The sequence below is a fragment of the Dasypus novemcinctus genome, chromosome 14 (assembly GCF_030445035.2).
Source record: "Dasypus novemcinctus isolate mDasNov1 chromosome 14, mDasNov1.1.hap2, whole genome shotgun sequence".
Classification (NCBI taxonomy): domain Eukaryota; kingdom Metazoa; phylum Chordata; class Mammalia; order Cingulata; family Dasypodidae; genus Dasypus; species Dasypus novemcinctus.
The window spans coordinates 27,110,513-27,136,945 of NC_080686.1; the positions used below are offsets into that span (position 1 = coordinate 27,110,513).

The window sequence follows — 26,433 nt, forward strand, 5'->3', positions numbered from 1 at the left end:
TGTCAGCTGGCACTTCTGTGTGGGGCTGTTTTCCTGCACTGGGTGGCGTTTCCACACAGGCGGCACTCCTGCATGGGGCGACATTCCTGCGTGGTCCAGCATTACACACAGGCCAGCCTGCCCTCACCAGGAGGCCCTGGGCATTGAACCCTGGACCTCCTATATGGTAGACGGGAGCCCAGTTGGTTGAACCACATCTGTTTCCCTGTTTGTTTCTGTTTTTTTCCAGAATCACAATGACTTAGCCACACCAAGCTAAATGTTTGCAAGGGTTAAGGGTTACTTCAGAAAGAGCTCAATGGTCCCATTTTGTCTCCTGGGCTCACTTTTCACTGTTCTGATCATGTTGCTATCTAAGTGACACTAGCCACTTCATCTCTTTGACCTATTTAGGCCCAGTACATATTTAAATGTGCAATGTCTGACCCAGTTTAAAATTTTAACTGAAGCGTACTTTCACTTTCAGTCCATTCATCCTTCCAAGCATCCCCTTATTCATCCAGCATATGGCCCACATCCTGGGTTCTGGGTCCTGAGACTGCAGAGATGGAGGTGACATGGTCCTTCCCTTCCAGAGCTCACGGCACGTGGGAGCACAGACAGGAAAATGAGTAAGTGTGTGTGACAGACGCCGGGGCAGAGGGATGCACAGGCCTCAGTGTGGGGAGGGACAGCCTCTCTGAGGAACAAAGTAGGAATCAGGGAAAGGATCAAAGGAGAGGTTATTAAGATGGCTCTTGAGGATTAATTTGGAGCTTGCTAGTTGGATGAGTAAGGAAAGAAAATGTTTTGGGAAGAGAGAGACTTGCATGCTAAGGCCTTAAAGTATGAAAGAAGACTATGGCCCGTTTTAGGAATGTAATATTCTAGAGTCTCTTGGGACTCCAACCACTCTGAAACCAGGAATTGCAGGTTAGGAGAACCTACTTACTAATAAACCTCTTCAGTCTCTATAATTTCCAATTATAACTCACTTATATCTGGAGTTGGACTTCCTCATATTTTTAGGCTAACATCTATTGTGTAGTTTCTACATCTAAGGCCTGGTCTGCCCATTCAAGCTCTGTAGGGAACAAAAGACAGGCAGTGGTGAATAGCAGTTTCAGATGAGCTCCTGGGTCAGGGCTACAAGGACAAATGGCCAAGGAAGAAATTTTCTTCTTTACTATTTGCACATAGTGGTTGGAGGTGGGCCTCTGTTCCGTGAGCATCTACTTAAGCCCATTCTAAGTTGTTAAGAAGAAAAGGAATAAATCCAGATGCTTGCCAGTAGAAGACACTTTGTCAATGTTTACTGCATGAATGATTACATAAGATCTTGCCAAATCACATAAAAGTGGTACTGAACAACAGCATTTGTTCTGTGCTAGGAATGATTAACATTCCACAACTAATTTCTAGTAAACAGTGCCATGGCAAAAAAATTTGCTAGTTAATTTTAACATTAGTTGGGCATAATTGGCCAATCTAGCAAATAATAGCGAGTTTTCATTAACTCAAGTTTGAGCTACCCTAATGATGCTAAATCAGTGTTCACAATATTGCAATTTTGTTCTGCAGATTCAGGATAAGGCAAACTCTTGTGATTACTATTAAGATTGGTTGAATAATTATGTAAAGTTGGGACACTATTGGTATTCCACTATTTAGTATTCCACAGGAAAAAATAATTAGCACACTTCATATTTTTAATTTTGATTTTTAAACTCCATGTTTAAATCAAGGTCTTTTTCATCACTGGGATGGGGTTGAGAGGGGAGTAGGAGGGGAGTCCAAAGAATAGTGCCATAAAGGCAATTGCCACTTGGTAAATATTAATTGAGAATTTGCTAATAACTAATGTTGGTTTGACTATCATGCCAGGATATGCATATTAAACTTAATCACTAGTGGGAAAATCATATAATGAAAATAATAAGTAGGAGTTAGCTTTTTAAAAATTATAGACAAGAAACTTTAAAAATTTAAAAATAAATGTAAAATAGTTGTTCTTTTTGTTCTTTTTAATGAATGGGCGAAATTTTTGATAGTGACAAATGTGGAGATAAAGCTTGTTTACTGGGGAATATTCTTTCACTCACTAATATTCTACTTCCTATGTACACATAATGCCTCTTCTGAAGTATGTACGCACACTTCCCCCTTAAAAATTCGGCCTTTGCTGATGAGTTAAATGCAAATTATCTCATATTTGAAGTCTGTCCTCTTCTTACTAATTTTCAAAACTGAACAATATTCTAATTCAGCCTGGCTGCAAAACACTTAACTGCTTCCTAGCTTGGTTTAAAAGTAGTCCCGCTACGAACGGCTCAAAAAAAGCACAGAAGTTTCCCCTTGAAAAATGGCATTTTATATACCGAAACCACGGCAGCAAAAATGTGACTTCACAGGAAGCGCAGCCGCGGAACACGACTGCATTCGATTTGCATGCAGGTGGTGAAACTCTGAAGTGGTATTACAGGATGAGCCAGGGTGGATTAATTTCCAGGCTTTGATATTCATTAACTCCAGCTTCAGAAAAAAATACAAGGAGATGACACAATTACCCTCAGAGCTTCACCCATGAGCAGCAGCTTTACAATCTCAATTTCCTAACGCCATACTAATTGACCAAGAAAGGCCCGTGCCTTTAGCAAGGGGTGAGAAAGCAAACGGGCTCAAGCAGTGCAGGCTTTGGGATAGTCAACCACACTTGGGAAACAATTTACCCAAACAGCAGCCAGTGTTTAATCTCTAAGCAACCTGCCATTAGCTAGTCCTCTATGATTTTCAATAATTCTCAGCTGGGCAAAACTTAATTTTAACCTAAAGTTCATGACCAAGGTGCCGTATCTGCTTCTTTTGGAGAAACTGGCATTTTATCTCACCACTGTATTTCTATTTTGTGGATCACGAAATCTTTGAAAGAGAGATCCTTAGGAAAACTTTTTTTTTATAAGTCTTCACGCTTTCTCAAATCTCTTCTGGATTAAGATGGTTAAAAGGCAGAGAGAGAGAGAGACAGACGGTGAGGGAGAGGAATGTGCTTGTGGCATCCCAGAAGTGCAACTGCCACTTCCGTGCTTACCTGTGGAGCTTCAAAGATTTCGGGGTCACTGTGCACGATGGGAGGAAAGATGGTAACCAGGTCTCCCTGTCGCAGCAGGCACTCCCCAGATTCCAAATGAAGAACCAAGCTCTCTTTAACAAAACGAACGTTGCTGGAGAATGAGCACAGTCTGAAAGTTTCAAGAATGACGCTTTCTGAAACAAACAAATAATAGCTCATTAAAATATGACTATCCCGCCGAAGTGCTCCCTGTTGTCCATGGAGGCTCATTAACAGTAGCCTTAATCTAAAATGAAAAACTCTCTTCACCATACCCGTTGCATACTGAGCGGGAGGTAATGGAAGCTGTGGTGTGGGGAGAGTGAAGAGCTGACACGAGAACAGCCGAGGTGCTAGCCCCAAGATTGCTGGAAGGCATTTCACAGGCAGGAGGCAGCCTGTACTTGGGGGGGAAAGTCATGCATTAGGATTTTTGTGGGAAAATGATCTTAAAGAGAGGAATGCTGTGTTACGAGTATACACACTTAAAATAAAAAAACATACCCCAGTTAAAAGTCCATCACCAGGGGTTTATTTTGCCAACCTTGAGAAAAGTGATGACTTTAAAAACAGGCTTAGTCATTTAATAACTACTTAGGCAGTGAATAGTAGAGCAATTGTAGTAGTGTTTTCTGAGACAGCTTAACACTTAATTTCTTTTATGCTAGCTGTAAATAAAATGTGAGTCAGCATTTGCCCAAATATTTTTCAAGGGGAAATACTTTTATAGCATTCAGAAGAAAATTGTAGTTTTCTCAGCATCTAGGGAAAATAACAGTCACCATCATCACATCCTGGAAGATTCCAGAAGCCAAATGTCCTTGCTTTCCCAGTGGCCTTCACCTTTTGCTCCTAGCACGACAGATTTTATGGCTAATTTCCGGCAATTTATCCTGGCAGTTTGAGGAGGAATTCCTTTGGGAATAATATGCATAATTTGCATAAATCATTCTGATAGCATGCATATCAGCATGTAGCTCCTGTCTAGGTCTGCATCTCTCTTTTCATAATCAAAACTGACTATGTTTCCACCAGCGTGAATGGGCCCTAGAATATAAAGCTTGATTCTTTCTAATCAGCAATGTGAAAAAGAGCTCCAAATTGAGTTTTTCTCCCCCTTCACATTAAAACAAATGGCTGTGTTTATCGCTTGCAATTTAGAAATCACACCCCATACACACACATACACACAGTTTCTTAGCGTTCAGCGAAGCTCTGGAACTCAGAGTACCAAACAATTCCTAACAATCATTAGGTTATTCAAGGCGGGCTCTTCAGTGAAGGCTGGCATCAGCCCCCAAATAAAGATAAATGCTATTTCAGAAAAATTTAAAGGGGTGCACAGCATAGGATATCAAGTAGCTTTGGCTGTCTTCCCCAGGAGGTTTTTCCTGAAGCATGCATTTGTCTAAAGAAATGAGGTTGCGGTCAGCTATGTGTGGCCAGTGTGGTGATTCAACGTGACATGCTGTAAAGCTGCGCATATTCTTTTGGACTGGCTTCTTACGATAATCAGGCAGAGTCAAATCGCTTGTTGGTCACAAGGCCAGAAAAGAACTTTGGTTTTAGAACATGACTCTACTGCGGGCAGCCACACGGCTCCTGACACAGTGGAATTCAACTGGCAGGGCACCAGCAACCAAAATTCCGTGGTGAAAAGCAAGGGTCGGCTTCGCAGGCACTGCTGCTGGCTCTGTTGGATAAACAATAGCATCGCATGGTTTTAGCTTGTGGTGTGAAATGGTAGCTGACATATGTAGCAGTGCTGTTCCCCCAACAAGTCCAGTAGGGGTGTGGGAAGAAGAAATACAAAAGCAAAATAATTGCAGGGCGGCTGCTGTGAAAGGGCAGGCATTTAGCTGTCCGAATAACACAGTCAGGTCCTATTGGCTGACGTGCTCCCGGGAAGCATGGCAGCTTGTGCTCAGTGCGGTATCACAAATGACAATTGGGCAAGCATATCTTAGGCAGAAGTTAATCACAATAATGGAGCACAAAGTGTGGCTTAGCGGTCAGATCGTAAATGACAAATCTGTTTTACCTTCCAGTACCAGTTATTGTGTGCAAGGCGAGTTTGGCTCTTAGCTCTGAGCGATCATGCCGATAATCATTAGATGACAAAAGTAATGAGTTGCATGATCATCAACAATGGAGAGGCGAGCTTACGTGGATCTGCAGTGCATCAAACTGACACAAAAGCTAGCAGCTTTTCCACCAGCCCCAGTATGAATGCGGGCAGAGCTATATGTTGAGAAGAATGACAACCGCACAATAAAAAATTGCAGGCTCTACTTGTAGTTGTCATAGTTGAGCAGACACCAGCCAGTGCCACTAACAGACCAGCTGGGCCCTGGGAGGACTTCCACGCTGCACCAGGAGGTATAGTAAATTATCCTGCACGGTAGAGCAACATCTGTTTCTGTGCTAGTGCCGAACAAACAAGGCAATTTAAAACATACCAAGGGATAACCAAGCAACAAATGAACATGACCCTCATTTTTTCCCCCTTCTCACACCCGTGTGCTAAACTTCTTTGCACAAACACTCCATGAAAGAGAAGTCAGGTTGTTACTTGATAAGTTGTTGTCAGGGAGGTTTTACATATTTCCAAAAGGGAAAGAAAAAGCTTATAGTATTGTTATTCTTAGAATCTTCCCCTTCTATCTTCATTTCTTTTATACCAAAGCTAGCACTGAGTTCTCAATTCGCTCTAGAATTTAAAAAAAAAAACAAACTTTCCATATACTTATAAATATTCAGTCTTTAAACCTAATTTGCTATACTTAGTTCACATGCCTTCAAGCATTTGTCTTCCAATTTCCACTGAATAAATGCGTACTAATGAGAACTAGAGCAAGCTGCTGAGGCAAAGCTGGGTGACTTGGGTCTGGCCTGCCACCAGCTTGTGATAGGCGGGCAAATTGAGTTAAAATGAAAAGTCTTGTCAGCTGAAATTCAACATGGTAGCCAAACAGCAAGCTGTCAATCATCCAGCCAAAACAAGGGACTGCAGGTAATAAAAGGTCACTGTGAATCATTAGCGCATTTGGCTTTCATATGCAAGTTAATTTTAATTAAACATGATCTCTATCTGTAAATGTTTTATAAAACTTATGTGCATAATGGATTGTTAATTTATACTAACATTTAGCAGGTAACAGGACCTTCCAATTATTAGAAAGCATTGTAGAAAAATGGCTCTCGAGAATGCAAATATTTGGGGGCTAATTTACACCAGGCATTGCTAGGTGCCAGCGATTGTAATTGTAATTAAGATAAGGCTGCCTTTGTTTTTTGAAGGACTGAGCTTCACTGACCAATAGGCACTAGGAGACTGGATCACAAAATCTCCTCAGTGAACTCACAGTTCAGAACCTGCACCACCTTCCTCACCTGCTAGGAAAGATGTGTTTCTCTTTTTAGGAAATAGGACTTTTCTGATGATGCATCCTTTCTAAGCAAAAGGCTAGGAACGACTTAGAGCTGAGACACTTTACAACCTGACTACGAAGGAAAGTGACAAATGAGGGGAAATGCTGTAGAAAAAGGGCAGAGACACCATCTCTTTTGACCTCAGATCTCAATTCTGGCCGTACTAATTGACAGATGATCCTCCTTTGCAGATTTAAAGTGCCGAAGCAGGCGCATGACAATCAAGCACGTGACAACGCAAACGCGAATAAGCACATCCGGGTTCCTGCCCAACACTAGGCCATGTCTGTAGGTGTCGAATGAATGTACTGTGACATGGCCAGGCTGCTAATTTGGGTCATCTTAATGACGGGTGCAGACTGTCAGATCAGTTGATTAGCCATGGCGATCAGTGGACATCTGCGATGGCTGGGGTGGAATGCATTGCTCTGCCACGCCACAGTCTGCTGGGGGTGACCACTAGGACAGTCTTCGAAAGTAGGCAGAATGAGACAGGGGCTGGGGAGGCGAGGAGGTGGGATGCTTCAGAAGGTGTGATGAAATGATCTGAGGCCCAAACTGTGGTTTCTTTTCCATAAGTGCCTTCAGGACGAGTGAGAAGGTCAATAAGAAATTGTGATCATCAGATAATATGAGGTAAAATAATGAATCTTTGACTTAACAACCATTTTAAGTAAAATTAAAAACAAATCTGAATTGGTCTGAATTCTTATCTACTTCCTGCATTGCAGATGCAGATGTAGGTTTGCTGCTAAAATATAGACATGTAAATTTAACACTGCTATTAAAAAAACAAACAAACATTTATTATGGCCCTACTTTGCTCAGGATACTGGGCCAGCACTGCCAGAAATAAAAAAGGAACACAGCAAATGTAATTTGGCTATTGCAATCTAGGTGGTTCAAAGTTGGGAGATGCATACGAACAGGGATAACTCTTTAAGATCCTATTATCTGATTTATATATTAATATATCTGATTAATACCTCCAGTGATAGGGTTCAGAAAGCCCATATTAGTAGAAAGTTATTTTCCATATCAAGATGAAATTTTCTTTCCTCTAATTTCTACTCTTTAGTAAACAGAGGCAAAAAGTCTAATCCCCTTTCACATAACAGCCCTTAAAAATATTTAAAGATAACTGGCATGACTTCTCTTTAATAGTGCAAGAGATGATGTGGTCGTCAGTCTTTTTGCCATTCTGGATGAATTCAGTTAGTCAATGTGCTTCTTAAAATGCGTCAGAATGGAGCATACTAATTAAGTTGGAAAAGTAGACAGGAACAATTACTTTATTTGCTCTTTTATTATTGTTTCTTGGGAGCAGCTGAGCAACAGCTTTTTGAAATAATACTGCCACTGATTTACTGTAAGCTTTCTGATATCCCAGGGGTTATCAGCCATGGCATTTGAATCACCTAGGATTGTTTTAAAAAAATAAATGCTCCACCCAGACCACTAGCATCAGAGCCATTGCATTAACTAAAACCTTTAAACGAGAGATTTTGGGCCTTGGCTCCACATTAGAATCACTGGGGGAGCTTTTAAAGCCATCAGCCTATACCCCAGGTCAATTAAATAAAAATCTCTTGGGGTCGGGCCAGGTAGGAGTATTTTTTTTAAAGCTCCCTAGCTGATTTCCATGCAATCAAGGTTGGGAACAACAGCTTTAAATCCCTTTTTGCAAAGCAAAACATTTTTCATCCTACTCTTCTGCAGTTGATTTTTAGTCCTAAGTACATTGGCATTCTCATTAAATTTCTTTTTCAATCTTTTCAGCTTCTCTTTTCCACATTCATTGTATCTAACCTTTTATGCTTTGTGCTGTTTACTTGAAGATGTGATAAACATCCAACTCTGTTTTTCCTTTTTAACCTGATGTTTCCTTATATTACATGTGAAAATCTTACTACCTCCCTCCCTGAGTTCTGATGTACCCTTGGCGTAAGATGCTGCTCCCCCTCCTTCCATTAGATGTTCCAAACATGAAGTAGAATTGAAACCTCTGTGTATCCCAGAGGAGAGGATTTTGTTGAACTTTAGTATAGTTGTCTGAATTATGCCAACTTTTAAATTTTCAAATACAAAATTATTTTGTAACACCGAATGGGCTTTTCAAAATAACACCCATAATTGTAACAAATGCAACACAGTAACATAATCTGTTAACAGTAAGGGAAATTGTGCATATGAGAACTCTACTGTTTTCCTAACTTCTATGTAAATCTAAAACTGTTCTAAAAAAAGTTTATTTTTATTAAGACAAATGCTTACAAGATTCTGATGTGATCCTCCTATCCCCATCCTCAGTATCACGTCCAACTGCCTTTGAGAATCTGTGATACATACCCTTATACAAAAGTGTGGCTGCATATCTAGGACATTTTTGCATGAGGTGACATTGGTTACAGGTAGGCAGTGAAGTCGGATGGACCTGGAAGCAATTTCTGGCTCTGCCACCTCTAGATGGCTGAGTCAGGTTGGTTCATTATTCCTCATGGACTTTGTTACCCAATAATTAAATCAAGATAATTGAGGATTAAATGAGAGAATACATGTAAAGCACAGTGTCTGCCACATATTAAGATAATAATTATTAATATTATCATTCATAATACCCTGATGCTGAAAATTTAGTTAACTGCATCATTATCTAGCCCACATTTCCTGATCTTGTCCATGTGGGTAATCAAGGACAGCTTTGTAGAATTCATACATGCAGAATTACCCTTTACTTCCAGTTGGGAAAGACAATCATTCAGAAATAGGACATCCAAGTGCTCTGGAATCAGACAGGTCTGAGGAGAAGAGCATGAACTAGACGTGGTCAGAAAACCTGTGCTATCGTTCTGCCTCTCTCCTTAATCAACTCTATGACCTTCGACAAGTTATTTAGCACCCTGAAAACTTCATCTGGAAAAAAGAATGAAGAGAAGAGAAGAGAACACAGACAAAAACAGCAGGGCAGGAGGAGGGGAAAGGGGAGAAATAAATACATCTTAAAAAAAAAATAAATAAATGTCCTTAAAGCTTTCTGAATAGTGACGTTATACCATTTGGCTCACATAAAAGTGCTTTTGGGTTTGTTTTTTTTTTTCAATTTTTAAAATATCAGGGTATTTTAGAGCTTTCTAGTGCTAACGCTAACACTGTTGCTTCTGTCTTTTACATACAGCTTTTCAATTCATCTAAGTTTATGGACAGTGACCGAAAACCATCACACTGATGATTTTACTGTCCTTTTGACTTACTTCATCATCTTTATTGGGATTGTTTGCTAAGGATTTCTCAAATTTCAGTTTTAGGAGCTTCATTTCTCTGCATCATCTTTCTTCTTATCTTCTCCCCAATCATCTCTTATCCTTTTCCTTTTCCTATTTTTGAAACTCACTTTTCTAAATTGTACCCTCCATCCCAGTTTTCTCCTTCTGGGATATCTGAAAAGTTCTTATTTTTCTCTGAGTTCCTCAAGCTTCTATTCTATCAACATCACTTCCTACTGAGATTTAGACTCCAACAGTTATTTGAAGCTCATTGAATGTACTACATTATTTTAAATTTTTATTTAAATTTAATTGTAGCAACCTTTACTAAGCATTAATCAGTACAAAATTTTAGGGATAAACAGAATCCTTATATAATGGCTTCAATATATGAAATATAAAGTTCTGCTTTTTTGTTTAAAAGAATAGAATGGTTTTAAAGAAAGATGCTCAAGAGCATTTGAAAGAAGCACAAATCTATCACAATCTCTTACAAGAGATGACTACGAGAATTTCTTAAATAGGCTCCATATTTAAGAGCCCAATCTATGTTACACATTTTAACTTTTGCTGAGATTAAGCATGCATTGATGGTACAGGAAATCTGATACAAGATTGAGCCACGGGTACCAATTGATGTTTGCATGATGATTTGCATCACCACGGATCTGGGCTCCACTGAACTCTGTTTTCTATGATCACATTAAACAAGAAATCATTTTTGTTCTACAACATTCTAACTTTCTTTTCAACCCTGCTTTACAATTAAAGTACAATGGCATGCAAAATCTCTGTTAAAAAAAATTCTCCTTTCCCTTTCCTGTACTAATATCACAAAGCTCCTTCCAAGTTAAAAAAAGAAAATGCAGCATTCATTTTGTCATTGTGTCCTTTCTTCTTATAAGAAAAAATGAAGACATCTCTTTTTTTTTTTTAAAAGACTGTACTTAAAATACATAAAAGTCTTTCCTAAGGAGATAAGAAGGATAAGCATATACACTCATACCATGTGGTATGCTTTAAATATTTAATTCTGTAAATCTTGCTTTTACAAATATAGTTCATGCTTTTTTGTATAGAAAAATACTCATGACTGAACTATAACAAGATTCAGAGGTTATCTGTTACCTAATTGAATCATATAAAAATTTGCTCCAATCTACATAAAACATTGTTGTTTTTTTTTTAAAAAAATGATTTATTTATTTCCCCCCTTCCCCTCCTCCCACCCTGCTGTTTTTGCTGTCTGTGTTGTCTTCTCTTCTCATTTTCTCTCCTCTAGAATTCACTGGGATTCGATCCTAGACACCTCTGATTGAGAGAGAGATTCCCTGTCAATTGTGCCACCTCAGTTCCTGGTCTCTGCTGCTCTTCATCTTGACTCTCCCCTTGCCTATCTTCTGAGGCGTCATCATCTTGCTGCGTGACTCACTTGCATGGGGCACTGGGTCATTGTGCGGGCACTCGCACAGGCACTAGCTCAACATGTGGGCACTTGTGCGGGAATTGGCTCGCTGCGTGGATGCACTTTCTCTTCTTTTTAACCCGAAGGCCCCAGGGATGGAAGCCAGGTCCTCTCATATGGTAGGTGGAAGGTCTATCACTTGAGCCACATCCGCTTCCCAAAACATTCTATCTTGTGAAAGGACAAATACACATTTATTACAGAAAGTTACAATCGGCTCCATCATTTTAAGTTTTCATAAGGAACAACACCGGCTCCTACTGGCAAGTGAAGTTGTGATGAACTGGGACCTATCTTCTAGGCTGGTGAAGGCATTGCCTTTATCCAGGTGGATCAAAACTCCCTTGAGATTTTTCTTGTTGTTAATGTTAAGCACTATAATTTCGTGAGAGCCCCAAGGTTGAAAATCTCTAGCTCTAGCTATGAAGTTAAATGGACTTAAATGAAATCTCTGAAATTTGCCATTATGTCTGACTAAACGGATTTAAATTTCTTGCTTTAGTAGCACAGTTTAAAAATCGTCATTTATTTCAATGACAAGAAGTTGAGAGTAAAAAGAGAATTGATGAAGTAATTCCAACTACTTTTTAAGAGTAATAACTGTGTACAGAATACAAATACATATTCTTTGACGTTTATTACTTCCCAGCACGAATTATCTGATTCATAAAATGCAACTGAACTTAGCTGAATATATGGTAAATGCAACATAGATTATAACAGAAACTACATTACTTCTACCCAGACAATACAGTGTATTCAAATGATGGCAACTACCCAGAATATTATGCGAATTTGCTATATTCATTCCCCAATAATTCCATGAAGTAAAACAGAATATCTGTATTTTAATAATGTTGGGATTATAATCTTCCTTCAAGCACATATAAGCATCCATTGATAATGAATGGTGACACATTCTTCCTAGCTGACTGAACAAGCTAGCAGGCTGCCAGCACAAGCCCAGCTTCCTTCTCTTTGCCTGACCAGTGGGACCAATCTCTAGAACACAAAGGCCATTCTTCCCAAGGTCAACCAGTCATCACCACTGATCAGCGCTGGTAGGGCCTTTGCTTTCAGAAGTTCACACTGGACATATTTAAAAGATTTTTTAAAAATGAGGACATGGCCTAATACTCGCCTACATTGTCAAAGGAGTAAAGCAACAGAGCTACATCAAGACTTACTCCTGCATTTGTCCAAAGGGAGTTGGAATATTGTATCCTAAAGGATATCCCGGGATGAAAATATCAATACAGAAGGCATAGAGAATAACTCTTGATACTGAATTTAACTTTCAGAGTCTGAGCTTGTTTAGGCAATGGTGATGAAGAGTCTAATCAAAACCAGTAAAGGGAATGCAAGCCACTGTGATCAAATGTTCATGTCCCCTGAGTGCATCTGGCCTATGTGGAGAAAGAAACACTATTTCTCTTGCCTCAAACATACTTGAAATAGTGACCATGCATAGCTCTTAAGTGAATATTTTATAAAATATCAACATTTCAACTGTAGTTGTTACCATTTGTTGCTCTTTCTTCCTCACCCTCCCTCTCTCTCTTTTATTTATTTATTTACTTTTTTGGAGGGGGGTTAAATCAACCTCGGTGGAAATCATTTTTATTATGCTTTTGAGAATCATACACTCCGAGCTGTATAAATCATCCTAACCTGTGCCTGAAAATATAAACACCATTTTAGGGACTAATAATTGTATTTTACATACAGAGTGCCTTTCTGAAATACATTCTTTTTCAATCCCCAAATACCTTTCTTGTCAGGACAGTGCAGCAGTGTTTGGAAAGCACTGGTATGCCAACAGATGCTCAGAATCAAATGACTTAATAGGCATAAACTTTTTTTCAAATAATTACAAAGCTTCGTTTTAGCCTTTTGCATACCTTGCATAGTTAATTACCTAGGCCTTAATGTTTACATGCAATGAGAGTATCTACAGCTATAAACTACATAATTTATAATTGGTGTAAATGGGTGTTATTATGTCAATTAGGCAGCTGTGTCCTCCACCTCTTGGTAAACAGCTATGAGTGATAAACTGAGTTTGCAGAGAGCTACCTTCTTTTCCTCATAGCAGATAAAAATAAATTACCTAGGTAGACCAGACTGTCCCACTGTTCTCTGGTGAGGTGGATGGAAAATCCAGGTCCTTTCTTTTGACCTGTTGACTGTAGCAAATGGTCAATTTCGTCACGCACTGCTGTCATAGCTTCCGGGTACCGCAGAAGATAATACATTGCCCAGAACACAGTTGGAATAGTGTTTGCCACAGAGGCCCAGAGAAAGCCGAAATGATGTGCTGGGAGAAAATAAGTGAAAAGGAAGATTAATAGCGTTTATTACTCTGATTAGATTTGCAGTGTGCTAATTAAAAGATGTTAGGACACAGACCCAGCCAAGGATCAGTGCATGCTAATGAGGACCAATAGGCTTCTGAAGTCTAATTTTCTGCTTAATGAGAATAGTTTAAAATGTAATGTGGGGGGGAGCAAGAAGGTGGGGGTGAGATAAGAGGAGTACATGCAGTTTAGCTATACCCTTTCTCATTATCACCATTAAGTATCTTGTTTTACCACCTCTGCAGAAAAAAAAAATCAATTATCATAGAGGATTTTTTCATAGTAAAACATTTTATCATTAGCCAATTAGAAAGAGCATAAAAATTTTCAAGGTTGCCATTTTGCCTTTTTATTTCAAAGGTCTACTGTAAATTATCTTATTTTAGACAAGTAACGATTCAGAAGTTTCTTACCTCCTATTTCAAAGTCCTCATGGGCATATTTCTTCAGGATGGTTTGCCTCATTTGAACAACCTGGGACGCTCCTTTTATCTTAACTAAGTTTTCTCCTGTAAAGAATTTTATTATCTTCTTCTGAATAGACTTGGTATTTCCTAGAAGCTCAGTGGGTATGTCTAAAGTGAAATATGGGAATTTGCTATCAAATTCAATGAAATCATCTCTCATTTCACTAATTTTTTTCCTTTCTGCAGCAAGGAATTTTCCATATATGGTTGTAAATGTGATCTCAAATATTACTGAAGAGCAGAATGTCAATATGTATGCTTTGTCCCAATTTGTGGTTCTTAATAATTGAGATTCAAAAACTTGTTTCAGATTCTGCATCATGTCCTCAATGAGTGCATCCAAAGATTTGCCTTGCAAATGTTGATAGCTGTCACGAAGCTCCTTGTTGAGATTTTCATTGGTTAACAGCTTTTCAGTGCAAAATGCTCTATGTGCGACTTTTCTGCTAAACTTTTGAAAGCATAATTGTTTATAATTTTTGATCACTAACTCGTACCGTAAAGGATCCAGGAAAAATGTTATGTACTTTCCTAAGAAAAATAAAAAAGAATATGAGTTCATTTAACAGCAAAACAAAACAGAGCAAAACACTGAAATTTGAAGATACTTAAATCAAAATTAAAAAGACCTTAAAATCTAACATCTAGAAAGGCACAAAGTTTAAGAAAAATCAATTTCTTTCAAAGGCCCAGTACATTTATTTTAAAATGGAAGATGATGGGAAAAACTCTACAAGTTTAATATGTTAAATGTCCTGAAATCCTTAATGACCTCTAAAAAATAGCTTACTCTTACAATTTTTATTTTAACTAAAGCATATTAACATTTGAAATATCCTTTAAATTTTCTCAGAATTCCCAAACTTAAACATTTCTCATCTTTTGCCCCAATAACAGAAACAAAATATAAAAAATCAAATTGGTAAGATGACATTCCATTATTTATTATTTATACTTCATTAAGAGTTTTTTTTTTCATACTTGGTGTCATTTTGGCTTTGGTCAGATACAATAATTTTAACTCCAATATTTGATGATGTGGTATGAACCAGGTAGGTACTCACAAATAAATATCTAATTCAACACGAATAATGGATCACAAATGCCAGCATTTTCATTTTTATAGGTGAGCAAATAGTGGTTCAGGGAGATTTAGTGAAACATCCAGGATTAAATTACTGATTTGCATCTGAAATAGGATTCCAAACTAGAACCTACCCACTCATCCATCCATCCATCTACCCACTCATCCATCCATCCATCCATCCACACACTCATCCATCCATCCATCCACCCACTCATCCATCCATCCATCCACCCATCCATTCAACAATTATTGAGATCCAGACACTTGGTTGGATCCCTTCCCTTTTGAGATGTGATGCAGAGATATAAACAAATTGATACAGTATGGATAGTGACATAGAAAAGGTGTGAACCCAGTGGAAGAGAATCAGAGTGGAATGTGTTTCATTCTGCCTGGAGATAATAGGGAGGGTTTCCTGAGGTGGTAACATTTGGTCTTTTCCATATATCTATGTTGCCCAACCTTACCTGATTAAAAGACTAGGAGTGCTTATTAAACATACAGATTCCTGGAAGATTCAGATTCACAAGGATTGTCTATTTTTGAAAAGGGCTTCAAGTGATTCTTATAAAGAGGCACACTGAGCAACACAGCCATATTATGCTCTGTCCCTGGGAGGTGCCTAGGACATCGGAGTTTACCTAAAATTTATCGGTTGCTCACCATGTATCTGCCAAGAAAGCTGGAGAAGGTCAAGAGGTCACTTGCCATGTGCTGTTCTTTTTCTTACTCTATACTACTTTCTTCTCACTACAGTAACATTTTAAGATTCCTTCTGATTATAAGTATTACGAAGATATTATTCAATAAAGGCATTTTATAATAACTCTTCCTTTCCAAAAACACACATCTAAGTCAAGAAAAATTAGGCATTAAATTGTAGAATCTTCTAAACTTTCCTCTTGATGTTGTCATTCTTTTTGGTGTGTGTGTGTGTGTGTGAGTGTTTCTCTTAAATGAATAACCAGCTTCTCACTTGTTATTTATGGTAACTAAAACTGCCTTGCAGAAATTAAATTCAATTTGGTACAAGATTAGGACAACATTTTATATAATTCTCAACCTAACCCCAGAAACAGGATAAATGTGTTTTACAATTTTTAAACGTTACATGTGCTATGATTTTTTTCTAGGAATTAGTCATATGATTTAAATTTTATTCACTCCATTGTTCCTTGATTCATTTATTAAGTCAGGTCAATCTAGGAATGGTAAACCTAGACATGGCTACTAATTTGGTTAGATCCCAGAGCTGTCCTTAAAAGTTAACTGGATTTTTTTTTTTCCTCTGGGGAGATCAAAAAGGACTCAACTGGATTTGGGCATATTTTATGGCACCTGCTTTACCATAGCAGCTTAATTAAATAAAATTGCCAGCATCTGCCTGACAAATAATTGGGGGAAAAAAAGCCAATTCTCTTGTTTTGTAAAAGATATAATTTTAAACAAGGCTGTGTATTTTAACAGGTGGTGATTTATACTTTTCCCCCCTTCACTAAATGAAAGGATTTGGTAAATATCTTTAGGGTTATTGTAAATTATGCATTAAAATTCACAGAGTGTATAAAATATTAAATTTGTAAAACAAAATCTTTAAAGAATATTTTGAGTATTTTCTTACCAATTTTCTATATCTATCCAAATCTAAGTAGAAAGACAAAAATGTATTCAGGTAGGACATCTTTAGCTACCTTTTGGCCTACTGAAGTAGAAGGCTGCACTATGTTAAAGTTTTTGTTTTGTCTACAATTCATCGCAAACTCTCTTTCTCTCTTTCTCTTCCCACCCCCCCCCCCCTTACAGTTGAAGATATGGGACTATGAGGTTAATTTCAATTAAAAGTCATATTAAGGTATAAACATTGAATGAGGAAACCTGGTTCTGGTTAACAACCAATAACAATAAATTATTTTAAAAATAAGTGGTTGTTTCTGTATAGGTTCAATCATTACTGATTATTTTAAAGCATTTTTAAATAGATATAATCCTCTCTCTCTTTTTCAAGGCTATTTTCATTCCAGAATCTATTTTTCCACTTTCTCATTCTTATTTTTTTTTCCAACATCAAGGCCTTTTGTCTTACCTACTTTCTGATTGAGATATAGAATGTTTTAGAAGTTGACGTTTTTGATTTTCTGGGTTTTAATTTCCAAGTGGGTTTGGAAGTACTAATAACCCTGGAGATGTTAGCTGGCTTTCCAACTTTTAATCATCAGTATAAACAATTTAAGCTAAGTTTTTCAAAATTAATATTAATTTAAACCATCTGTCCACCATCTGCTAATGTGAGATGCAAAATCAGAGCTTCTTTGTGATCTTTAATCAGACAGTTAGGAAAACACATATACATTCACAAAATGAATTTAAATTTATTTAACAAAGAAATTCTTTTGAAAAGTTGTTCTGAGGCCATGCATTCTTAGAGTAAAATTAACATTTGCTAGAGTGTGGTTTTGTGTAGATGAGTGCCAAGTATCGATAGTCAACTTGTCTAGTTTATTGAGATCACCAGGTAGAAATGATATCTTTTGATGTATGTTTTGGAAAGAGAAAAGAATGCTGTCATCAGTTGATATGAAATATTGATTTCAAGAATTTCAGAGTTTGCATTTGTTTAATACATAAATGTCAAAATGGGGCCTGCTTTGGCAAAACTACAATAATAGGAATATTATCCTTTTGAGCAGCAAATTTGAAGTAAGGTCAAAATTTTTAATGCCTTCCTTAGCAATAATTCCATTTTCTTCCCTTTGTAGAAGTCAACAGGATCTGAGACATTAACTCTACCATTCTGATATGACCTGCACACGATCCTTCTCTAACTCAAAAGCCTTTTCTTTACTTTAAAATTAATTACTGTAGGAAGGTAAATGATGTGAAATGTGCCAGTGAATATTTTTAAAAATTCAGTCACTCATACTGATGTGTTACACACAAGAAGTCTGACATCTGGATCACTGTACATTGATTTTTGATATTTTTCACTTCATATATTTGGTGCTATGTAGAGACATGGCCATAAGAATTTAGGATAACTATTTGACAATTTGGAATAGAAATGGTCTATTGACAAATATGGGACAAATCTGAATTTCAAAGAAATTTACTATAATTACAACCTTTTAAAATCTGCATTTAGCTAGTCCTTAGGTAATTAAAAAAAAATCTCAAGTTGAATAACTTAGTTGGTATAGTATACTAGAAGCAACTTTTTATTTTCTTGATGATGATCATGTTTATATATTCCCCCTATTATTAGGGAGATTCCACTGAACTGTTGACATAGGTGACCTCTAGGGAAAATGATCCCGCTCCACCACCACGCAAAACCAATTAGAGAACTATTTTCAGTGATAGGTAGGTCACGATTTTATGTGATTGCTCATGAAAAGATATACCTTTTACTTTCTTTATTAAGATGGCATCCATGTCCCTTGAGACTTTTCAGGATGACAATCATTTATTTATCACGCCCAAGCATACAATCACTGAAATCACAACTTGGGACAAGGGAGAAAAAACCGTTCCTTGTTTCATGCTTTCCAAATGAGCCACTTTGCAAAGTGATCATTAGAACCATATACATTAACAGGACTTTTTAATAGGAATTTCTATTTAAGAAGCAAAAAAGTAAGAAGTGGAAAATATGCAACTGTGGCTGTCCATTGTTGTTGGGCTAAAAACATAACCGTGGTCAAATTATTTAGACATTAAAAATTCACCACCTTCTCGGTATCTAAGGTAAATATGTCAAGTGTCAGCAGAAATTGGTTGTATTTTGAAAACTGAATAAAATTATTCAAATCTGCCATGAGTTTCAGCTTAATCATCTTAGGTTATTTTTGTATAATGTATTCAAAAGAAAAATGGAAAATTTCAATAATTTGTTGTATCTACTCATTAGAAACACAAGGTTTAATTTTTTAAATGAGTGAATTTCTTAAAGGGAAGAGTAAAGAGTTGGCATTAGAAAGCCAAAGGCTTTTCTTAGAATCGAAGTACCAGCTATGGTCTTTATTTGTGTTATAGTATTTCATCAGTTCTAAGGTATTGAGAATTTAGTCATCAAATACTTATTGCATATCAACCAGTTCTAAGCTTTGGACTGAATGATGGCAATAGAGGAACTAATGGAAAAATGAAAGGAGATAGAATAGTGAATTAGTAATAAATCACAATTTACTAAATGCTGAAAAAAGTGATACTGGGAGTAATCAGAACCCAGAGAAGAGGCACCAAGTATAGCAAAGGGAGGGTAGAAAGTCAGGGAAGGCTTTTGGGAGAAAGTGATGCTTGACCATGGCCTCAAAGGATGAGCCCATGTTAGCCAGGGGAAGGAGAGCATTCTGGCAGAAGCCCTGCAAGAGAAAACTTAGAGGCAAGAAAGGGCATGGTGTGAGAGGGGGTGAGATATTCTGGTACATTAACGGGGGAATAAGCACAAGGCAAGCAGTAGTCCAAGACTAGACTGGAGTAGATTGAGATCAGATATTGGGGAGTCTTGTGAGGATAACATCATAAACTACATTCCTCTATTTCTAAGATGCATGATTTTTACCTTTCAATTTTTTTCTGAAATCAGAGTATATACAATATTGTTCAAGGAGACCACCAGCTGCCAGGTAACAGAGTATGCTGTGATGAAATCAATATTGCCTGTTCATGTGAAAGCTCAACTATGCTTAGAATTTCACCCAGAAGAATCATTTATATTCACCCTCCCCCCAAATATTACCTTAATATGGTAGTATCAAAATGAAAAATTGTTGTGCATACAAAAATTTGCCTTCAACATTTGGCAAAGTAATTTCAGGAAAAAAAAGGGCTCTCTAGGAATAGAACACAAAATTCAAAAGCCGAATAGAGAAAGATGTAAGGGCTTGAGTAAAGAAAGAGGCATGCATAAAGATGATCCAGATAAAGAACATTCAGAGTCAGTGAAAGAACTAGAAAATGTGGGGCCATGGAAGCCAAAGAGGAGCATGTTTCAAGAAGGAATGAGAGATCAGCATTGTCAAACCAGGTAGAGGGAACTCATCAGGTGAGGATCAGAAATGACCTCAGTGAGGCAGAAGGCTGGTTATGGTTACGAGGTTTCTAGGAGATGAGCAACTAGAAGCAGCACATGTAGGCAAATCTCTTGAGCAATTTGAATGTAAAAGAAAAAAGGGGGGCAAGCAACTAGAGGGAGAACGTAGGAAAAACTTGTACATGATTATTGGCAGAAGGCAGGGATCCAAGAGAGAAAAAAAATGAAGATACCTGTGTGAAAGGAATAAATACTGAGGTGCCAGCCCAGAGAAGACAGGAAGAAAGTGTCATGGATACAGGTAAATGGATTGTCTTGGATATTCTTTGAAATTGGAGGAAAGGTGGTGAGGAGAGATGTGAGATGTAACTACATTTGGTAACTCTGTGAGGATGTGAGTGAGATCATAGCTGATGTCTTTAATGTTCTCATTAAGAAGAGTGAAGTGAGATACCTCAATGCCATGAGAGCTAGAGAGAGGACTGCAGCCTCTTCTTGCCTCCCTCCGCACACCCAACCAGAAGTCAGAGTGTGATGGAATGTGGCTGATCTAGTCTGTGGAGATGGGTCTCCCAGGACACAGATGGACAGACAAAAGTGAAGACTGATGTGGGGTGGAGAGAGGAAGGGGCAAAGGGACATTAGCTAGGCTAGGTGATAAGGGAGCCACAATAATTCCTTCTATGTCTCTACACATGCTTCTGTGCAAGAGGACTCCACCACTCCTCCAAGAAAGAGGTGGAATCTATTTTCCTAACTCTGAATCTGGGCAGGATGTGTGACTTGTTGTGACCAATAGAATGTGGTGAAAGTGAGATTTTGCAACATCTGAGCCTAGGCCTCAAGAGATCTTGCAGCTTTTCCTCTCACCCCCTCGAACTGTGTGCTGCCTAAGCTAGCCTTATTGAGAATGAAAGTCCAAGTGGACAAGGAGGCCCAACCAGACATGTGACAAGGCTATCTTGAACCATCCAGCTCTGATCAAGCTGCCCAATGACTACCTACAGCCACATAAGTGGCCTTAGGCAAGGGGAGGTTGCTATTTTAAGCCATTAAATTTGGGGGAGGTTTGTTACACAGCAATAGATAACTGATACAGCTGGATTACCACGGACCTCAAAAGAGAATAAACTAAGAACATTCCAGCATCTTTGCCCAGTCCTCTGATGTTATGGATATGTGGTAATCTTGCCTTTTTTTTTTTTTTTTTTTTGCAAATATTAACTGAAGTTTGGAGAAGAACAAACATTTTAAAATTTAAAATATATTTTAGATATTTTTGTTACCCTCAAAAGAGCTGTATACTTTTTTAAAATGTGAGAATTACTTAGAGAAAAACATACTTTTCTTTCATATTAGATCTACAAGAAAATAATATATACAATATTCCTTATTTTGCCTAGAGAAAAATATAAGGACATTAAAGAACAAGTGAGAAATTATGACATATGTAAGTTACTTTTAGAAATGTTTCTTACCTCCAAGAAGAACAGTGAAAACATCACCATGTTTCTTTTGAAGTGATTTTAAGAAACGTAAGGGATCTTTTTGTAATTGTAGGGCCACACCAATATAAGGAAGCCAGCCTTTTATTAATGGAGGTTCACCAGGTCTTCTATAAGAGAAAAAAGGAGAGAAAAGAAGGAAATATGAAATCACGCATGTGGGCTGTTTATCCCATCTGAAAGCCTATAAAAGGATTGGACAAATTGCACAGCAACTTCCAGTTCTCTCATTCAACAATCCTTATATAATCATAAACATGTATTTATTGAGCTCCTCCAGAATATGTGCTCGTGTATACTCGGCTCACCTCACAACTTTGAGTGAGCAACTTTTTTGAGAAAACGTGTCTGACAAGGTCCAACTGGCCCCCTGACCAGTTAAGTCACAACCTGTTTATTTCTTGTTCACTTTATTATCCTCATAAATAGGCACCTGTAGACCTAGTAAGTCTGTGAGTGAGAGTATTTCTATGAAGCTCAACCAATGGCTGATACCACTTATTCTGTGATATTATCAGCTCAGTATGGAACCTTAATCTGTCAACTTGCAACTCTAGTAAGAAACTCAGGCAAAGCAGCTTAGTGCTGAAACTGACAGACATTTAGCAAACTCTGTATGGATGAATTGGAAGGGTTCTTGCTGCCTTCTGGGTATTGGGTCTTTGGGTAGTTCAGTTGCCAAAGTAAAGCTCTTTGTTACTAGATATCAGTTAGACTTGTATTGCATAATTATAGGAGAGAAAAGAAATCATCTTGAGAAAAACTTTATATGCTGTTGAAGATAATACAAATCTAATTATAACATAGGTTATACTATAACTTCCAAAATGTCTATTTTGATATCTTTTTTTTTTCTGGAATTTTTTTCCTGAAAGCACAAATGAATAGGATTATTTGTTAAATTTTACTAATGTTTTGACAAGACATACTTTTTTTTAAAAAACATATGAAGCATCCCTTAAAATACTATTTTTTTTTAATTTAAAAAGGTTTCTTCCTTTTTGACCCATAAGCCCAGGAAAATTGCACTTGAAAATTTCTTCCTAGTTGTTTATTTAGTGAAATAAATCTGATTTAAAAAAAAATCAGTCATTTTATCCTAGAAGGGATTAAAACAAATATTTGAAAGAACTCTGATTCTCTATCCCATCTGTGAAAATGACTTCTACTACATGCAGTACAAGCCATTTTGATTAATCACAAGATATTACTAGCTCAGATCTAATCAAAAATCAAGATTATGATCATGCCTAGCATAGACATTGTTGTAGCCAGATTAACCCTATCAGAAGCTTTTATTTTCCCACAAACCAATGTGGTAGAATTAAACTTAAAGAACAAACATCTGATCTTCTAGGGGAAAAAAATAAAGTGGAGGTGTGATACAGGTATAGGAAATAGGTGTCAAGACTCTATTTTCCCCTTTGTAAAGATAATTTATTTTCACACCAATTTAGAAAAAGTATGTTGTTGTTTACATACGTACACTTAGAAACAGGAAAACAGGAAACTGTATAGTAATATGTATTCCCCCTCCCCCCTGCTGTTTTTGTTCTCTGTGTCCATTCGCTGTGTGATCTTCTGTGTCTATTTCTCTTTTTGTCTTCTCTCCTCATTTTCTCCTCTAGGATTCACTGGGATTTGATCCTGGGGACCTCCGATGTGGAGAGAGGTTCCCTGTCATTTGTGCCAACTCCGTTCCTGGTTTCTGTTGGATCTCGCCTTGACCCTTACTTTTGTCTCCCTTTTGTTGCGTCATCATCTTGCTGCGTGGCTTGCTGTGTGGGCACTTGGCTTGCCATGGAGGCACTGGCTTGCCGTGCAGGGCTGGCTAATTGTGTGGGCACACCTTTACCAGGAGGCCCTGGGGATCGAACCTGGGTCCTCCCATATGGTAGATGAAAGCCCAGTCACTTGAGCCACATCTGCTTCCCATATGTATCTTATTCTTCACCTTATTTCCCCATTCATTTTCTTGAATGCAACCTTTGGTAATGAAGACTCACCTTTTTTGAAAAATGTAAAAATGTACCCCTCCAAGAAAACATTGTAACATTTATTTTATATCCAAAACTTAAACAAAAGTGACTGCACATCTGATCTAGTACAGTAGGATCTCCAAGTTAAAGCAACACTTGCTACCTATATAGCCATTAACTCGCAAGGGATCTATTTTGTCAAATTTCTTTTCAAAATATTAACTCTCTTCTTTGGTCTACTTTTTCTGTTGGGTTTAATTGTGCTTGAAAGTTGCATTGTGACAAAGATCTAGAATGGCTTTTTGTCATATTCTAATTTAATGTAACTAATTTTGCTCTGTATACTCTGTCATTCGGTCAAAACCTGTATTCTTCAAGGATTTCCATGGGGGGAAAGGATGGCACTCAGAAGTCCAGGGGAAGGGGGACAGATATGGCTCAAGTGACGGGGCTTCTGCCTGCTATGTGGAAGGACCCGGGTCTCCTGGTGGAGGGGAGGAGGGGGCGTGCTCACAGGGCGAGCCAGTGCCCGCACAAGTGCCCATGTCATGAGCAGTGCCCGAGCGGGTGGGTCATGCAGCAAGATGATGACGCATAGAGGGGAGACAGGGCGAGGGTCGAGGTGGGGCGCAGCGCAGACTGGGGGGGTGGTGCAGTTAGCAGGGAGCCTCTCTCTGCATCGGAGGTCTCCAGGAATCTAATCCCAAAGAATGCTGGAGCAGGGAAAATGAAAAGAGAAGATGACACAGACAGCAGAGGCAGTGGGCAGGGGCAGGGGAAGGGGGAAAAAGAAAATAAATAAATAAATCTTAAAAAAAAAAAAAAAAAAAGAAATCCAGGGGAATATTAACTTAATGTTCAGAGTTAGGAAAGCACATGAGGAAGCCAGTGTATTATTACAAAGATGGAAGGGCCATCCTTTCTTTTTTTAAAAAATTTATTTTTATTTATTTCTCTCCCCTTCCCCCACATTGTCTGCTCTCTGTGTCCATTCGCTGTGTGTTCTTCTGCGTCCACTTACACTGTCAGGCGGCACTGGGAAACTGTGTATCTTTTTCGTTGCATCATCTTGCTGTGTCAGCTCTCCGTGTGTGCAGTGCAACTCCTGGGCAGGCTGTGCTTTTTTTTTTTTTTCAAGCGGGGTGGCTCTCCTTGCAGGGTGCACTCCTTGCATGTGGGGAACCCCTACATGGAGGCGCCCCTGCATGGCACGGCATTCCTTGAGCATGGCAGCACTGTGCGTGGGCCAGCTCACCACACGGGTCAGGAGGCCCTGGGTATCGAACCCTGGACCCTCCATATGTTAGGTGGATGCTCTATCGGTTGAGCCATGTCCACTTCCCCCATTCTTTCTTTCAGTTGTATTTTGGTAGCAATATGCTTAACACTATTACATGCCATGTCACAAGGGAGAAAATATACTGCTAGTTCAACTGAAGACCCATCAAAGGCAGAAAACAGAAGCTGTCTTTACCAGTATATTATACTTGTAAAAATTACCAGGGAAGAAAAACATCCCTATAGAGATCCAGAAAGGCCTGCTGACACATACTGCAGGGCAAGTAGTGTTTTGGGTCTTTCTTGCTCTAACTTTGAAAATGAAATACCCACTGTCCACTGCTGAGTGAGGGGTAGGATGTATTTGTGCTTGTTGGGGATGATCAAGTAGCAAGGCCTCAAAGGAATGGATCCTGAAGCTATGGCCGGCAATTGTAAAAAACAAACAAACCCTATGGTCAGTACCGCCTCTAAATCCTGCAGAAACATGTGCTTCCTCAAATCTTCTCTTCAATTTTCCCAAATTAGGGCTTATAAAATTTTTCAATGATTAAACCCAAGTTCTAGGTACCACTGCTCACGGTTTTTTTCCATACAAGTTGTAGGACACATCTTCATATATCTTCAATCTTTTGCAAACTGTCACTAACAGTCCAACTTTGTCTGGAGATAAGCATTGGGGGAGAATCTAAACACAAAAAATGGCTATAAGAATATAAAAGATAGTTAAGACCTTTGGTCAAAGAAATAAAGCACATAAACAACAGCTTAAAAGAGTGGACTGACACAGGATACTTAATTTCTCATAATATTTGAATATCATCTTTATGCTTCACATTTAGTTAAATAAATAGGTTAAAAAATCTTGTCTAGTGACAGATTAGACATGTTTCCCTACACATTTAAAGCCTAGAACGTTCTATAGCAATCTACACTTGTTCAAAGCAATCTCCTTTTTTCTATTTTTTCTGTGGTCATGCTAGGCTTGATCCTCATTTACACGTCTGGGATTTTACAAAAATTTCCTAAATAAGTGGTGAACAACTTTTATTCATGTGCACCAAGGTAGGGAAAATAAAAATGTTTACTGATTAAAAGTTTTTCAAGGACATAATATATTCTTATTAGGTCACCTAATATCTGTAACAGTGCGGTAATTCTTTTTTTAATTTTTCCTAATTAATAAGGATTTTCTTTGTGTGTGGTGAAAAATTTCAGAAACTGTACAACTGATGTGCATGGCAGTATCTGATTATACTATTAATCTTTGGGGCAAACTGCTATTAAGGAAGGCACTTTTGAAGCTGTTTCTCCTTTCCTTGACTGACTTTGGAAGTTACATAGTTGGGAAATGTAATTTGTCTCATAATGTCTCTTTTTTTTTTAATATTATTTTTTATTTATTTATTTCCCCTCCCCTCCCAAGTTGTCTGCTCTCTGTGTCCATTCACTGTGTTCTTCAGTGACCACTTCTGTCCTTATC

At 38.1% G+C, this 26,433-nt stretch overlaps 1 protein-coding gene across 2 annotated transcripts in view; it reads right to left on the minus strand.

The window, feature by feature from the left end:
• Positions 1-26,433, minus strand: part of CYP7B1 (cytochrome P450 family 7 subfamily B member 1) — a 181,898-nt gene that overhangs the window by 11,171 nt on the left and 144,294 nt on the right. Inside the window, exons 2-5 of one of the 2 annotated variants that reach the window (XR_009180409.2) lie at positions 21,667-21,803; positions 14,019-14,603; positions 13,359-13,565; positions 106-3,243 (exon numbers count right to left, since the gene is read on the minus strand). Coding sequence is in view for 1 of the 2 variants with exons in the window: in XM_004463917.5 (XP_004463974.1) it covers positions 3,068-3,243; positions 13,359-13,565; positions 14,019-14,603; positions 21,667-21,803 (1,105 nt within the window). In the remaining variant the exon portion in view is untranslated. The remainder of the gene's footprint in view (positions 1-105; positions 3,244-13,358; positions 13,566-14,018; positions 14,604-21,666; positions 21,804-26,433) is intronic. The other variant, XM_004463917.5, reaches the window with a different exon arrangement.